Here is an 18,417-nt window from a genome sequence, read left to right as displayed (position 1 = left end):
TAATTGAGAGAAGGCCAGCATCCAAATGATGTTTAAGAGTTGACGCTGTAGTAACACTCCATACAGATCATTAAACTATACTGAAAGACCGATGATGACACAGAGAAGCCTCCTGGGGGATTTTTAGTTGGATTTTTGAGTAACAAAGCTCATCATAAAGGGATACTCATATGTGTCCCATCATGTAACCATCGCATTCACCAGCAAACTGCAGCTGCATTGTCCTTGCACTCATCACTTCACAGCTACGTTGTCTCTTTGTATTCCCTCCAAATCTGACTTCTTTAAACCTGCAGACACCCTGCAGAGAAAAACTTTTCACAAACACCCCAAGAGTCCCACGATGCAGCTGGTGCAAACCCCACCGGCCCCCCTGTGGTCAGCGTCCGGGCATCGGCGCTCTGACAGCACTGCCGAATCAGACTGTCACACCTTGTGATGGGAGGACAGGCTGAGCCAGCAGGCGTCACCCAGCGCCTCCTGCAGGGGTCGGACACAGTTCAGAGCTCCGTTATTTTTGGCAGGCGGATTACGTTATGTCACGAGATGGATTTGCTAATCCTGCTGCGTGTGTGCGTGTGTTGGAGTGTGTGCGTGCAATGATATGATCCCCAGGCACAGTGGCAGTAAGCTGTGAGCACGCTTGCTGCAGCACTTAGAGATGATGTTGCACAAAGTCAGGGCAATCAGGCATGCTATTTTTATTTTTTACCTCCCTCTCCATCTTTATTTTTACCTGTTTTTCTTGTTTAATTTTTTTCTTGTTTTACTTAATTTTTGCTTCAAGAAGATAAAATTATGAGTCCTGTTTTGTTAATTTTCTTGTCTTTCTCTTCCCTTCTCTGTTTCTTCTCCCCACAGCCACCTCTAACCCATTTTCCCAGAAGCCCCAGCTCTTCAACACCCTTCTCTACTCCTTGGTTCCCATCATCGGCCTGGCAGCCGTCGTCCTCTTCTCCTTCTGGATGTGGAGGCATCACAAACTGGCCTACCCTGCTGCTCTGGTCCCCACACATGTAAGTCTCAGCAGGGTTATGAAATGAACTATTTCTGCTCACTCTTCTGTCCTCATCTTTGCTCAACAACACTCATCGCTGCAGTCTTTCCAGAGGTCACCTGTCAATCAAAGTGGCAGCGGGGACAGCGGTGTCCCCTTTCTTCGAAGTTGCTGTTGAAGCAGTTAGAGTTTCTCTTTTTGTCTGTTCAGCCACGGTGGCCGCTGCATCCCATTTCATCTGTTAATTGCAAACAAAGGGGAAATGTAAAATGCAACAGAGCCTTCATGGAACAAAAGCTGAGAAACAAACAAAGGAATAATTGATGTTGTTAAATGTTACCTTTGTAAAATGTGACGAATGCTTGTGCTGCAGGGTTAAAAATCTCAAATAGTTTATTGCTAAGACTCGGCTCAGCATGATTCAGTTTCTTATTTTTACCTACATAAGGCAATGATCTTACTTTTCACTTTCTAAGTAGACTCAATGTTTGCAGAATTACACAGAAAACCTTGTGCTTTTTCTATTCTGTGCACCTTCACCACTGATCAGGTTTCTCAGAGGGCTGCAGGAGCTTCAGCCTTTCCTGCTTCATGCAGCAGAGGTACAGTCCTCTAGAATGGATGAACTCAAGTTTACATGCTGAGTGAAGTTGAGCTGCAGCTGCAGCCCTGCTATGCTGGACCACTGTGCTTTCCCAGTATAAAGAGGGAATTGATTTCTTGGCAGGAGTATGTCCCACTCTGCTAAGGTAGATGCCAATATACCTCCTTTCAACTACTTGCTGTTGACCTTGCAAACAAACTAGCAAGAGTTGTGCATCAAACACAACACAAACTTTACAGCTCAGTGTATGTCTTGCACATTCTGTGCTTTATATTTGACACAGATGCAATTCACACTTTCCCTTTAGGGTCAGTGTAGTTGCGGCCAACAGATTTTTAAAATGAGAATTCAAAATCAAGAAGAAGGTTGCATACACAGTTTATGGCAACAACCCAAAACAATAAAACATAAAGTCCAAAAAATTACTGGATTAAGCTCAAAGATACTCCAAAAGTATGCTGAGAGCATAACATGCTGACCTCAAGCCCAACACAGACAACAAATTCAACATTACTGTAGAAAACCATAATGTAGTGTCCACCCTCAGACTTCTAGAAATTAACTCCTCTCAGCAGCTGAACACATAACAACAGATCTCATGCATCACACATGCACATGATCAGTTAAGTTTGAAATCACTTAAAGATCATTCCCTGGGCCCATCACACCTAAAGCATAGAATTTCAACCTCACATGGGGGAAATAAAGGCTCACAGAAACATCAACTTCCACTGCAAGGGTTCAAAACAGGATGATACAAAAAAGAGATCATAAATACAGTTACAGAATTACACTACAGATTACTGGAGAAGCTTTTCAGTATTTTATTGCAATAATAGCTCTCAAAGGAAGTTCATAAGTGCAGCCATTGAATGTAAATTACTTCCAGCAGAACTTCATCCTCCACAATATTAATCAGCCTGCAATCTGTAGACCCCCCATTTAGCAACCACTGTTGAAAATTTGTTGCAGCTCTCTGCATTGGCGATGTGCTCGGCAAAGAAGTGGTACGGGGTATTTAAGACTCTACAAACTCAGGGTACCTCGGTTCTTGTCGACAGGAGGTGTAAATAACTTTAGTCTTATCTGGCATGATCTTAAAGCTACACCTGCCAAATAAAATTCTTCGTCATTTACCCATTTCTGCTCGCTTGCACCGCAACACTATGGCACCGCTTTCTGATCTTGCAGTATGATGATTTCTCATTCTCAATAAAAATCTGTTGGCTGTAAATACACTGATCCTCTTGTAGGCCTGGGCGATATAGCCTGACATCCATATCACAGCATTTATTTCCCTTTCACAGTAACGTTATTATACCACAGTATTGCCAAATTGAGAGAGAGAATACATTTAAATGCATATTCAAGTGTTTAAAAAACCTGTGATGGCATACTCAACTTATTTCTGAGCACAGAAACAGGATTTTATACTCCCTCTGTTCACTTCTTTATAACTGCACCTGTAGTCTTAAGTTTCATTTCTCTCCTGCTGAGGTGCTACTACTGAAACACATTACCTGATGTGGGCATTCACAATAAAAACACTCACTAATGTTTTGAAGAACTTGACAGATGTGGTATGTTTATCATTGATTTGTCTTAGCTTTAGCAGATGAGCTGGTGAGTGTATGGAGCTACTGTGTTTGTAGCTACTTCTTTGACCTCATTTAACACCGCAGCCCACTTCTTCCAATCGTGATGGCCTAAAACAGTTGTCTCAGCAGTTATTATTTGAATTGCTGCAGCTCTGGGCTCAAGACAAACCGAGTCGATCTATTGCAGCACGCGGCTTGTGTTAAACCCCCAGACAGGCCCACAGAGACGCTTTGCAAAACGATGACACTCGCTGCATGTTGCTGTTATTACAGACATCAAACTTGAGGAGGAAAGACCAAGCTTTCACATGACGACTGCACTTCACGTTAGTGAAACTGACACAAAGAGCTGATGATCCACATCAGCTGTTGTCTGCCACATATCACTCCGCTATGCTAACAGTGGAATTGGTTATCACTCTTATGTGTTTAAACCAGTAAAGGCGGTGTTGCAAAATCCACTCCATGGCTGAAATTTAACTGGTAATGGTGTTGATACTGGTGTAGCACCTACCACTACCCTCCAGCTTTTGGTGATATCCATAAGAAGATGATAGCATTGCAAGTTGTGCTATGCATCTATACTTGGTGACTTTCGAGGCTAAGTCAAGCACGGAAACCATTGAGCATGCTCAGAAAGCCTAGTCCAGTTTGTATCTGGTTGAGATGTATAGATGGATCTCTTACTACAGTCTTAAGTTTGATTTACTGTAATTTCAGTCTATCTAATATGTTTACAGGCGTTTTAAACATCCATTTTTAGTCAGACTTACACAATAATTAAACTTTTTCTATCTGCATGTGAAGATAGTGACTGCAGACTTTGATGTTGCTTTTTAAGTGTCTTCCTTTTTAATTCTGTACATGTATAAAAGAGGCTCTGTTTCTGCCTTTCCCTTTTCCAGGTGCCTCTTTCTTTCAAATATTTCAGACTTGCTCTCAAGTGTCTGTAGATGACTGTAATTTGGATGGTTCATATAGTGTCAGAGAGGTTTTAACTCACTCCAAAATGCTCAGATGAATCTTTAAAATCTTTAAATTTTAAGCGCACATTGTGCTGCTCGGATCAGAATAATTACTTGTGACCTACATCTCGTCGTGTACTCATTCACCTTTCATCTCTCCTCGCTTATTCACATAATTATTTTCTCTTCTTCTTCGCAGCTAATTAGCCGGGAAAAACCCTGTATCTTCACGTTTTTCACAATCTGCGAGTTTCATCATGTTTGTAAACCTCCCAAACATTTCCATATCTCCATTTTTGTATCCCGCATCTCCAAAATCCTGCTCCGTGTCGTTTTTTTTTTCCTGGGCTCTGAGGCGGTTTTCAGCTGAAGAGCCGAGCGTATATTCTCTGGTGCTCAGCAGCAGGGGAAAAAGAAAACCCATGCAGAGCCTCCACAGTATGGAAGAGGAGTCAGGGGCCTCTGCATTATTGATGAGGCTTTATATAGGCAAACAAAACTAAACACAGAGGCGCTCAGAGCTCTGCCTCAGAGGATGGATGGTGGTGGGTGGGTGGGTGGGTAGGTGGGTGGGAGGGGAGCGCGTAGGAGGAGAGCGAACAGAGACATGCAATTCTCTCAACCGAGTTATTGTATTTGCACAGCGCTAAAGCATAGAAGAGAGAAGATAAAGAGACAGTGATACAATACAGTTAGGAAACAAATGCTAATGTGCATCGGAAGGAAACATTATAAAGAATATATAAGGACATCAGGTAGGGCTGGGCAAAGTCTACACAAATTTATGGTTTTAGCTGAATTGTGAGACAGGATTTATGAATCTCTGGGTTTTTTCCTTGAAAGAAAAAATGAAAGGTTGTGCCGATATCAGAACGAAAAGCTGTTTGTCACCATGGTAAAAAAAAAAAGTAGAAGTCCTATACATCAAATATTGTGCTTTTTTAAGTAAAAAATTTGCAGGCAAACTCCTAAACACTGTCTAGATTTGACAAAAACATTGGCAACGTTTTCATATCCTCTTTTGTCTGTTAAGCTTTTTTAGTTTCTCACACTTATTGTGGATAAAAGTTTAAAACCTGCAGAGGAACAGCAAACAGAACAACACATCTCCAGAAGGCTCTGTTTCAGTGGAAACAATTCACTGAGTAGGTTTGTGGCCCAACATTTTGGCTCTATGTCAAGCAGAATAAATCACACATTGTCTTCAGATATTCCCCAAACATTTCAATGAAATGTTTTGAAAAAGCCCAAAGATTTAGATAAAACTCCACCCCAAAAATAACAATCTACAGCTCCCAAAATTTCAAGTCAAATGACAAACAGATTAAACAAAAACATCCATTGAATATTATGGAAAATTTTCAGTTTGATATCCCTAAGCATTCAAACAAATACCCTCATTTGTCTAATGATATTCACGAAAATTTCACTGTCACCTCTCACCAGTCAGAGGTCTGTTACCAGCTCAAACTAGCACGATGTAGCACAAATAACCTCGCTCCAAGATGCACCTATTTATTTTGCTTTTTTCTTTTGTATTTATTTTCTAATTTCAAGTCAGGAGATGTTATTTATCTCTGTGCCGCTTTTTATTTCACATCATTTTATCTTATATTCAAAATACAACAGACCATACCAGCTATACAGATAGCTTTAGGGCCATCCCTCAACCATTCCCCGTGGCCCCTCCCCTTTGTCTTCCCTCTGCCCTTGCCCCTCTTAACAGAGTGGTAAGGGGTAGGGATGAAAACCTTCCCTTCCTCATCACACATTGCTGATAAACAGCGCGTCATCAGAGGTGACAGTAAAGCCTCGACCATCTTGTTCATACTATGGATTCCGTGTTGATCTTCTCCATATATTTATACAGTCAATAGCCCTTGTTTACAGGTGTACATACTGAAAATACAATAAACTCCAACCTCTAGAAGCTGAACACTGAATATATGACAAAACAAAACTGTTGTATTTTCTGTAATCAATGCTGAAAATATTTACATTTATACACCTGCTCTGTAGTACATTGCGCCCTTTCAAAAGTGGGAAATTCATCATACCTCTTAGTTTCAAGTGTGTTCCTGAAAAATCTTCATTTCAATGGCTATGTTGCCCTTGGCTCCTAGCCCTTTATTCAAAAGAGAGAATTGGGATGCCCCTTCACTTGACGTGAACACGCAAAACCAAGGGGAAGGGTTAAGATAAGGGCAAAGGGGTAGAAATGAGATTGACCCTTAATCAACACAAGATTGGGGTACAGGTGGCCTAGCTGGGTTACACCCTATGAGCCTGGGCAGCCTGGGTTCAGGTCTGACCTGTGGCTCTTTCACCGCATGTCATATCCCACTCTCTTTTCCCTCTTCCCGGCTTTGTCCGCTGCCCAAAAATAAACCTTAAAAAGAAAGGAAAAACAGGAATTGTCAGTACTGCTAGTTAAAAATAATCAACAAAACAACCCCAGAAATATGCATCCAGGACTTACTGATGCTTTTTTCCACTGAACCAATACCAAATTGTGACTTCTATGGACCGTCACACCCCTACTCTTAAATATCGCATGCTTCAAAGTAGACAAATCACTATCATTCCAAGGATCTCTGGTGTGAAGAAGTACAGAAATTTAATGATCTTTAGTAATATTTTGTCAAAAAGGTGGAGAGCAATGAATAAATTGTACAAATATGTTGGCAAAATTTGTAAAAATGTCCCTCCTCACCAGTTCCACCCATTTTTGTGCAATGTATTTGTGCAATTTAAACCGTGTGCAGGAGTTTGTCTGCGATTTTGATCATTTAAAACAGTGAATTGCCCATTATTGAGTGTTGCATTTCAGATTGATTACACTGCGTTCAATAAGCATCTACTGTTAGGGGTTCCTATAGGAAACAGTCTTTTCTTTAAGCTCCAGGCCTAATAACATAATCCATACTGATATTAATGATACTGCCCTACTTTATATCTTATTAGATAATGTGTTAATATATCTTTAAAGCTTGAGAAGTTGCCCAGCCCTAAAGTCAGGTAGTTAAAACCAAACAAGATCATGAGCAACGACGATCAGATAACCAACGATGACACAGTGGAAAAAAACAAACAGCTGAAATATTCATAAAATCACAGGGGGGAGAGAAAATGAAATGAAATAGCCGGGATGGAACAAATGAAGTCATGCCGGCTGTGTGTTTATGTGTGTGTGCTGCAGGAGTGTATTAGTGCATGAATGAGTAGGTGTACAAGGACAGGAGATGGAAAGGAGGTCACGCTTACAGGAATGTATTTAAAAGTCAGCTCATATGCTTTTCTGCAAGGAGCCGATGCAGTAAACCCCACCCGGCTGCCGCACAAGGGCGACTAAAACAAACTCGCGATCACGATCTGAAACATATAAAATTGCTGTGGCGTCTGCGGCTTGTTTTGCACTTGATTAAAGCGAGTTTTTCAATATAGGAGATGGAGGAATCCCATCGAGAGCAGAGAGATGGATGCAGCGGGAGGGGAGATGTGGAGGGATTTATATTTCTATCTGCTTTTTTTTTTTTTGAGTGTTGTTGTTGAAGAATGTGTTTTTATGCTGCAGCACAGGCTCTTTTAAAAAAGCAGAGGTGACTCCTGACAGTCACTCAAACAGCTCACTCAGAAAGTCACAGAGGACAGCTTCTAGCAATTCTTGCACTGTTAGGAGTAAAAAACACATGTAACACCAATGTGTTTCACAATAGGCATGCAACACCTGCCTGATGAAATAGAATACATATATACAGAAGGACATTTCAGGACTTATTTTGTCCAATAAGATAACCGACATGTGAAAAATAAGCTGTTAAGAAAGGCTCATGGTGTGAAAACACTGACGTGTAGATTTCTACTCTAGATCTTGGTGAGAAACTATTGCTTTTTTACATATTGTGGTGTTTAAATGACTGTAAAATACAAAAAATATGCAGTTCCTCTTTTATATTCTGGGAGCCCTAAAACAGGCTATAATATATAAGTACATTGTTTCTGTATATCTTTATAATCAAGGCTTAAAACAGCCTAGTGAGCCATTTTTGCATGTTTTTCTATTAAAGGCCATAAAACACTGTAATTCTCCTTATGCAGCTAAATTTTTCAGCCTTTATTTAAGTCGTCAAGTCGTTAAAAATTGCCATATTAAATTCTCTGAGCTATTAGTTTTATAAAAATCCAGTTCTTTTATATCAAGTTTCAGCGCGGCAGTAAAACTTTTAAAGCCGCGGAGATATCTTTTACATTAAGTCCAGAATTAATGCTTTATCATGCTTGTTTCTTTGCCTTCCTGCATTCATCAGCGTATAATGCACTGTACTTAGTCATGTATTTTTAATGTGACAGAAACAAATTGCACACACCTGTTGCTGCTCCGCTTTTAAAGCATCCCGAGGATACTGGAAGTTATTAGAGCTGTTCATCAAAGGTGTTGCTCGTAATGGACCCGTTTCTCACCACTGGTGCCAGCGACAATGCTGCATCTTCATAATGGGCCGAGTTCTGCATCACACTGTGCACATTTAATCTAAACCTCTAATTAAAAGGAGAAGAAATGTGATTAAGTCATGAACAGGCAGCTGCAGTCTGAGCAGAGGAGGCACAAAGACGTGACACATGCACAATGATGATTTCTGATTTGTTTTGGCGGGCATTTTTTATTTTGGGGTTTGAGGCGCATGTCACCAATTTAGAAGGATCTGCAGACACATTTTGTTGCAACAAAGCACAGATATACAATTAAGCCTGAACATAATCTACACATATGTGCTCAATAGGGATGCTCTGATGATGTTTCTTTGCAGCAGATGCTGTTCACCTAGCTAGATCAGCTGATTTAGTCATATTTAGTGTTTTGATGTAACAGTTGGTTTAGCAGTTGCTTCACGATTGCAACAAATATCTTACAGTAAGGACAACTGAATTACAAATTGTGATGATTCATTCATTCCATGTGTTTCAACTGTTTAACACAGTAAATGGGCTGAAAGGAAATAAATAAATCTTAGAACATTAACTCAGCTGTATTATACAACTGTTAAATATATTCATACTGCTTAAACACCTCTTATGTATTCAAGTTTCTTGCCAAAACCTCATTTTCTTTTTTGAAGTTCCATTATAACACAACATGACATTTTGTTTGTTTTTTTCCAGAGCCAACCTAAAAGTCCCTGTAAAGTGAAATCTTAGCATCCATCTCAGTTCAGTCTGTTGTTAGCTGATGTCACTGCCTTCATATCAAGTTAGTAGCCAGCTACATGCTGTGTTTTTGTTCATTGTGAGGTAAATTTACCAAATCTATCAGCCCCCCATGACCTACGGGCCATTAAAAGTATCATAATGGAGAGAATTGCGCCAGAAAACAGTAAATTTAACCAAAATTTGTCTCTCTCTCTATCTCTCTCTGCTCTCAGGCAGCTGTATTCTGATCAGAAGCATTTTTTAAATTTGAAAGGATTGTATTTCTTGTGAGTGGGCGTTGCTTCAGCTCATTCAACTGACACGCCCACGCCATGGTCATTATTCATGATTTGGAAGCTTGATTTTATAAATGTAGAGATGTTTTTCATGGCTGAAATTTGGCCTGGTGGTTCAGAACACAGTGGCCTGTTGTACAGCAAACCTCAAATAAAGATTTAATAACACTTTACGGGGACTTTAAACACATCATGATGTAACATTATGACTGGAAATGTACTTAATATTTCACTATGTTAGTGTTATGAGCATTCTTATTAATATATATTTGCCTGTACACTACATGCACCACTGTAAGACACCACAGGACAGCTCAGGCTATGTACAACTGACGTATGTGTGGGATGTAAACTACAAACATGGTTACACTCAAAGAGGCTTCTGTCATGTTAATTCTGAGGTTTGAACTAACATGTTATGAACATCACTAAGCAATAGTAACATTGGGTCAGCTCAGGCTGACACCTGGTGGTCACAGCACTCAATCGGGTAAGGATGTAACACTCCTAGTGTATCAGTTTCATTCGTGACCGTATTGATTGGTGACTTTTAGCCAGCTGCAGTCATAGATGCAGGTATTATAAAAGGTATAAACTGTCCTCGTGCATACATTTTTTTTTGTTATTATGCCACAGTATGCTCATCAGAAATGCATTTAACAAAAAACACCATGAGCTTCTAAGCTGCTTATTTTTAATTTATATGTTCCCGAATCCAAAGCTACTGTTGCAAAAAGCACAAGCAAAGACCAAATGAAGATTAATTAGATGTATTACTACAAAGGGACTGTAGACCCTCCAAATTCCTCATTGTGTATACATTTCTGCATCTTCTCTGCAGAAACTAAGATTATAGTCCACCAAAGGAAACGTGCATTAAGCTGCAGCCATTACTTTCTTTGCAAGGTAATGAAACATGCAGTCTTCATGATGCAAAAGTAATTGTTCCCACTTAATGATCATTAACAGATCCATTACCACGGCTCTGTTCTTTTAATTTTACAATGAGAGGCTCTGAAGGAGGAAAGAAAACCACCGTGGTGGAAAGTGCTGCTGTACTTTCACATATAGTCGTCAGCTTCACATTAGTCCTGGCAGGATGTGGGAATAGAGTTCATAAAGAAGGAGGGTTTATCAGTGAGAAATACATGTTTGATTTTCTCGCACGCATAATTTATTAAAGCCTCTTCAAAAGGTTAAATCCAGCTATAAATCCAGAAATCACAAGAAGCAGAGTAACTATTGCACTCTGTCATTACACCGTAATCACACTCCACCGTGAGCTGCATATTTGCCACCATGCCTTCATTTTTAAACCACGGTGCGAAGTGGAGGCAAACTGGAATTGATTCTGTCTGAGTACACAGACACACAGCTTTCACACAGACCACTTAAACACAAGTCTCCACTTTTTTTAACTCTAATTTCTGATCTTGATCCATCCTGAAGATTGATTCATGACTGAAATCACATGAATTGTGTTTTTATGGAGTTACTTACATCGTGTTTGTCTGGGTGCAGCCTTTATAACAGACCTGGAGACTTCAACTGTCCTGAAAAGAGCCCATTTACAAATCTTTGGGTGTTATCAATTGATTTTGAAATAGGATGTGGAAGAAATTATTCACCAATATTCATTTTGAGCTGGAATTTGAATGTTGTTTGGACAACTTTATTTTCTCCTTATTGGGCTGCAGCAGCTGTTCTGCCTGTTAAATGTGTTGTTAACATGTGAATCAGTGCATTTTAGAGGGAAATATAAGCAGATATAGACAGCAGCTCCTGTCTGCTTTGTGATTTCTCTATATTTGAGACTGTCACAGGTCCACAGGTTCTGTTTGTTTGCTTTCTCTGTGATTCAGGGACATTTTTGTCCCTTTTAAACATTTTGTCAATCTATCTTTAGTTGATCTCTAGTAAAGAATTGATGGTTAAAAAAAAAACTTCTACAGATCTCAACAGTCAAAAGATCAGCAGTAAGCATCAACATATGTCACTGTTAAATACCAGAATATATCAGCTGTAAATATCTGAATTTCAAATGTAAGTATAAGCATATATTGACATTATTGGCATTTATTGACTATAAATTTCAGCAAATACTGGCTGTGAATATCCACAAATATTGTCTGTAAAATCAACATTTACTGACTGTTAATATCGGCATATATCGACTGTAAACATCAGCATTTATTGACTGAATATATCAGCACATATCGCCCATAAATATCGACAGTCATTAGCTGTAAATATCGGCAAATATTGGCTGTAAATTTCAACATTTATTGGCCGTTAAAATTGGCATATATCAAATGTGAATATTGGCATTTATTGATTGAATGTATCAGCAAATATTGGGTGTAAATTTCTGCATTTATTAAATGTATATTTTAGCAAATTTGGCTTTAAATATCAGCAAATATTTGATGCAAATATCTACATATGTATTGCATCAATATTCATATTTGTTTGCTACAAATAACAGCAAATATTGGCTGTAAATATCAGTATACGTCGGATCCAATTTTATTGATTGTAATTATCGACTTTTATTGGCTGTTTATATCAGTATTTATTGTCTGTATAAATCAGCCAATATTTGATGTTAGTATCTGTATTTATTGACTGTAAATATCTACATGATTACTTTTAATATTAGCAAATGATATAATTTATTAACTGTAAATACCAGCAAATATTTGCTGTCAGTATCCCCACATATTTGCTGTATATCAGCATTTATTGACTGGTAATATCAGCATATATCAGCTGAAAATATCGACATTTATTGACTGTATATATCAGCAAATATTTGATGATAATATCTGCATATATTGGCTGTTAATAAAGGCATTTATTGACTGCATATACCAGCAAATTGGGTGTAAATTTCAGCTTTTATTGACTGTAAATATCAACTTTTATTGGCTGGTAATATCCGCATTTATTGCCTGTATTTTCAGCAAATATTTGATGTTAACATCTGCCTTTATTGGCTGTTAATACCAGCAAATATTATTTGTAAATATCAACATGTATTGACTGGTAATATCAGCATATATCAGTTGAAAATATCAGCGTTTATTAAATGTATGTTTTAGCAAATTTGGACTGTAAATATCAGCAAATATTTGCTGTAAATATCTGCATATATATTGCATTAATATCTGTATTTGTTTGCTGCAAATAAAAGCAAATACCTGCTATAAATATCAGCATACATCTGATATAAATATCTTCAAGTAATGGCTGTAAATATCTGCAAATATCAGCTGTAAATATTAGCATACTTGGCTGTAAGTATTGACAACTATTGGCTGTAAATATCAGCAAATTTTGGCTGGAAATATCATTATATATAGGCACAACAGTGGTTGCCTACCTTTGATTCCATCAAATAAGTGCATCACTTATAATCCAGATTGATAAGCCTTTGATATTTTACAATACTTTGAACTTAAACTTTACTTAGTATGGATGAGAACTGAAAATGTTCTCAATCTTATCCACACAGGATCTGGTTTCATTAGAAAATTGAAAGAGTTGATTGTTTTTTATAGATAAAACTCATTTGGGTTTAAGATTGATCCTCCAGCATCTTCTGTTGTACGTGAAAGCATTTAGTTTCTGCTAGCAGAAGACGTTACCCAGCCTTTGTTGCAAACATTTTTGAGTCTGATTGTGCACAGTCTGAGCTCTCCGTTAATCTCTTTAGCTGAGCGACTTTCATTCACTGCCTTTACCCAACATTTCTCTGTCTTTTGTGGGAACATTTTTCTGCTTCTGTCATCGGGAGGCTTCGCTCTGAACTTTGCATTTCTGTTTGTTTGCTCTCTCTGTGATTCAGGAACATTTTTTTTTGTTCCTTTCAAACATTCTGTCAATCCATCTTCAGTTGCTCTCTTGTTTAGTTCCAAAAAATGTGCCATCTCTCCTTCGATGTCATGCTTATTAACGCCTTTATGACCCTCCATGTATCCCCTACCATAGCTTTCCCCTCCTCTGGTCTGGAGTGCGAGGAGGAACAAAAGGTTGCTCAGGGACGAGCCATCATCTCCTACCTTTTATCTGCCTCTATTTCATCCTAACTGACAGACAATAATTTCTCTGTTTGCTTCTTATGTTCCTTTTCAACAAGCACGCCTTTCACATTATGGTGGAGGTAAGAGCAGTTCAATTGAAGTTGAAACACTGTTAGTTTTCCCCCCTTTTTTGGGTTCAGAGCTTGGTATGAATCCTCCACTTCAATCCCAGACCACCATTTTGTTCTTTTTATGCTTTTTCAACACATCTCTGTCTGTTATTTTGATTTCTTTCTGCCTGGGTTTGTTGCATGGATGGATTTCTTTGTTGCTCCCTGCTGGAAATGTATTGTGCATGGTGGAAAGTAGCCAACACGGCTCCGAATGCAGCCCCCCTTTTTGTATGAATGTCCACCTTTAAATGTTTTGTAACGTATTGTGTGTAATGTGACCCAGTTTCCAGAACGGTATCTGCTAAGACCTATGACTCTCCACGTTCCCCGTGTGCAGGGAGACGGAGCAGAAGTGTTTGAAACTGAAATTGCAGGCTGCTTTTTCCATCTTAAAAGCAGACTGAGGAGGAGTGCAGATACATTTTGCATAAGTAGGAGAATTGCCACTTACCTGGAACATGTTTCAAGTCAGAGAGTGTAAATTACTTAAGTAGAAGAGGAGCATAAGCCTTTGCAAATGTGCTTTGGCTGGAAATTTATCACAGTGGAGTACAAGTAGGGCCGCAGACATCGCTAAAAAGTCTCATAAAAGTGGAAAAAAGTAGGAAAGTTATGAAATAAAACTCCCTTTTTTCAGGTCACATCAACACGTCTTTGTGTGTGGAGGTTTTATGAGCGTTTCAATAAAGTGCTGCCTTAGGATGAAAGATTTTTCAAGGCTGATGTCCTGAAAAAGTATACTGTAACGCCAAAAAACCAAACCTGGATTATGTTTATCCTCATGTTAACCTAGGGTGATTTGGACCCCAAAAAAAAACAAATCTGGGTATTTTTTTAAAGCTAAATGGCTCAATATGTCTAGATTTTTTCCATGAGGAAAAAAACAAATGGTTATCACAATAACAGAACTATAAACTTTAACATGATTTAAGTATATTGAAACATGTTAAATCCTGCTAGACACAACAGCAAGTCCTAGATACCCAGTATCAGATGGGTTTTCTGTATCTTAGTCATAATTTTAACCAAAAGAGAGAAAGCACTATCTAAATTGCACAAATATGTTGGCAACATTCAGAAAAGATGTTGTAACTGACAAGGAGCGAGCATTTCCCTTGTTCCTCATCAGTTCCACAGACTTTCCCAAAGGTTGCCAACATATTTGTGCAATCTAGATACTTTGCAAGAGTAGCCTGCATTTTTTAGATGATTAGAAACAATGAATTTCCCGTCATTGGATGTTTAGGAAAAAGATAAATGCACATTGATGCAATACAGTTAGAAAACAAATGCTAGAGTTCATTAGAAAGAAATATACTGTAGGGCTGGGAAATATAGACCAAAAATCACCTTGATATTTTTTAGCTGAGTGGCAATACAAATATTTATATCTTGATTTTTTTCTGTAAAGAAAACAATAATTTTTGTCACAAAACCAGCATTATAAACGTATATTTGATTCTAATTTTTAAAAAATCGAACTGTAATGAAACACGTTTGATACCGCAACAACTAAGAAAGAAGTCCTAGACGCCCATTATAGGGCAATTTTACTTCTATAATTATCAAAAAAGAATTGCAAATGAACTCAGACACACTGTCTGAGTTGTACAAAAACATTGGAAACATTCGATATGTTATAGTTTCTTTTCTTTTAAATATATGTTTCAAAAGGATCAAATGTTTGTTGTTTTATTCTTTGAATCAACAACAGAAACTTAATGAGCTTCAGTCATAATTTTAACCAACATCAGAAAACGCACGACTAAATTGTACATACAAGTTGGCAACATTTGGAAAAGTGGCTGGAACTGGCATCAAGCAAGTATCTGCAACTGATACCACAAATATCCTTACTCTCTGCCAGTTCTAACCACTTATCCAAGTTTTGCCCACGCATTTGTGCAATTTATGCCATGGTTTCCCTTTCCTTTTGCCAGTTCCACCCACTTTTCCGAGTATTGCCAACATATTTTCACAATTTATACCACAGTTTCCCTTGCCTCTTGCCAGTTTAAGCCACTTCTTCAAATGTTTCCAACGTGTTTATACAGCTTTTACAATGGTTTCCCAATTTCTTTGACAGTTCTGCCAACTTTTTCAAATGTTGCCAACATATTTGCGCAATTCATATGACAGTTTTCGTTTACCCCTCTTTTCCAAGTGTATTTGTGCAAATCTGCGCAATTCTTAGTGCAGTTTTCCTTTTCATCACCTGTTCCAACCACTTTCCAAATGTTTCCAACGAATTTGCACAGTTGATACGATGGTTTTCCAGTTTCCTTAACAGTTCCACTCTTGTTCTCAAATGTTGCCAACAAATGGGCGCAATTCATACTACAGTTTTCCTTTTTCCCTATTTTCCAAATGTTTCGAACATATTAGTGCAATTAATACAATGGTTTTCAAATTTCCTTGCTAGTTCCACCATGATTTTAAATTTTGCCAGCTAATTTGAGCAATTCATACTACTGTTTCCCCCTTCATCACCTGTTCCAACTACTTTTCCATATGGTTCCAACGTATTTGCACAGTTGATACGATGGTTTCTCAATTTCCTTAACAGTTCCACTCTTGTTCTCAAATGTTGCCAACAAATGTGCGCAATTCATACTACAGTTTTCCTTTTTCCCTCTTTTCCAAATGTTTCAAACATATTTGTGCAATTAATACAATGCTTTCCCAATCTTGAGTCCTTGCCAGTTCCACCAACTTTTTCCAATGTTGCCAACATATTTGCGCAATTCATCCTACCTTTCCATTTACATAACCTTTTTCAGCCACTTTTCCAAATGTTTCCAACGTATTTGCACTGTTTCTACAATGCTTTTCCAGTTTCTTTGCCAGTTCCAGCAACTTCCTCAAATGTTGCCAACACATTTACACAAATTATACTATCGTTTCACTTTTCATCACCTGTTCCAACCACTTTTCCAAATGTTTCCAACATATTTGCCCAATTTATACTATGCTTTTCGAATGTCCTTGCCAGTTCCACCAACTTTTTTCAAATGTTGCTAACAAATTTGTGCAATTTATCCAAATGTTTCCCTCCCTCATCAACTGTTCTGCCCACTTTTCAAAATTTTCCCAACATATTTGTGCAGTTATCCCATGATTTCCCTATCTTGCAAGTTCTTGCTTTTCTTTTAAATGTTGCAAACCTAATTGAGCAATTTATACAGTATGAATGAGCAATTTTTAGTTTCTGAAAACAATAAATCTCAATTTTGTGTGTTTAGGACTTATGTTTTTTTCAATATAGTTTACAGTAAATAAAAAATTCTGCTTTATTGAATAAAATCATTAAAATGATAATTTCCTGTTGAGACTAAATATAATGTTTTCAATCAGTTTGCTACTGTGCACAGTCTTTTTATTGAGCATTAATCCTCACATACATTTCCTAATTAGCATCGACATGAACTATACTGATATAAACAATATTTTCTTGTTTTGTATCTCATTTTTAACCTTTAATATGTCTTGAAAACGTGAAATATTTCCCAGCCCTAGGCCACATCAACACGTTCCGTATTTTAACATTCTGGTTGTTTCAGAATTTAAAGTCAACCTTTAAATTAGAGAGTTTTCAGGCTTACGTCCTTAATAAATACGGTCCAATACCTATAAATTAACTCATATTTTTTATAGTGTTACATCTACCATCACCTGAACCCAGAACAAACCATACTGAGCCTAGAAGACCCGTTCTGATGCAAATGATGAAGGTGAAACCTGATTAGGCAACAGGAGATGGTTGAGGGTTGGGAAGAACGGCGTGAAGCAGCAGATTCTGTTTTCCTGTTTCCTGTGGTCTGCTGACGAAGTGTAATGCGCCCCCGTTTGAGGCCACGGCGCCCTGTGATCGGACGAGGGATCCGGTGACTCCCGAGGGAGACCGGGCGAGCCAGGCTGAGCCGGGCTGGGCCGCCTTGTCAGGCCGAAGCCTCGTGACAGGCGAGACTTTTGAGAAAAATGCAGACACAAAGAAAGAAAAGCGTTATTTTTATTTCTTAGATGGTTAACAGCCTGGATCCTCCTCTTGATATTTCCCACTTACAGGCAAACCTGCACTAAAAACAGATGTTTAAATCAACTCTGTGAAACTTTACCTTCATTATTTTGGTTCCTATGAGGTGTTTTTTCAACATGTTTCTCAAGGTGCCAGCACACAGCCGTTTGGGTTGCTCTGTAATCCAACCTCAGCGCCATCGTGGGTAATTTTCCCCGTCGTTTGGCTGCCATTTGGTGTGAAAGCAGCGTGCAGAGACAGCAGGTCTGCCTCACAGCTCAGTGTTAGAGGGAAAAGGCTTTAAGTAAACATACAAGTTCCCACTCCAATCCTCCGTTACCCTCTTCTCACCGAGAGACGCCCTGCTCCATATTTCAACTCAGAAATACAAAGGAACAAACTTTTATTCTCACAAAGCTTCTTAAAGAGTACATATCTGCAGCTAGTCCTACAATAACAAGAGCTAATACAAGCTCAGCTCAATGGCAGATTAGCCTGGATGAAACTTTATCATCTCCAGGGAGAAATTAGAGGAAGAAAATAATACAACATGAAAAGAT

At 38.4% G+C, this 18,417-nt stretch overlaps 1 protein-coding gene across 3 annotated transcripts in view; it reads left to right on the top strand.

Annotated features, from left to right (window-relative positions):
- Positions 1-18,417, top strand: part of acvr2ab (activin A receptor type 2Ab) — an 88,710-nt gene that overhangs the window by 44,050 nt on the left and 26,243 nt on the right. For 2 of the 3 annotated variants that reach the window (XR_005991652.1, XM_041782253.1), the window contains exons 4-5: positions 862-1,016; positions 13,786-13,809. Coding sequence is in view for 2 of the 3 variants with exons in the window: in XM_041782253.1 (XP_041638187.1) it covers positions 862-1,016; positions 13,786-13,809 (179 nt within the window). In the remaining variant the exon portion in view is untranslated. The remainder of the gene's footprint in view (positions 1-861; positions 1,017-13,785; positions 13,810-18,417) is intronic. The other variant, XM_041782254.1, reaches the window with a different exon arrangement.

The sequence above is a fragment of the Cheilinus undulatus genome, linkage group 24, assembly GCF_018320785.1.
Source record: "Cheilinus undulatus linkage group 24, ASM1832078v1, whole genome shotgun sequence".
Taxonomy (NCBI): Eukaryota; Metazoa; Chordata; class Actinopteri; order Labriformes; family Labridae; genus Cheilinus; species Cheilinus undulatus.
This window is presented reverse-complemented; position numbering and strand designations above follow the sequence as displayed.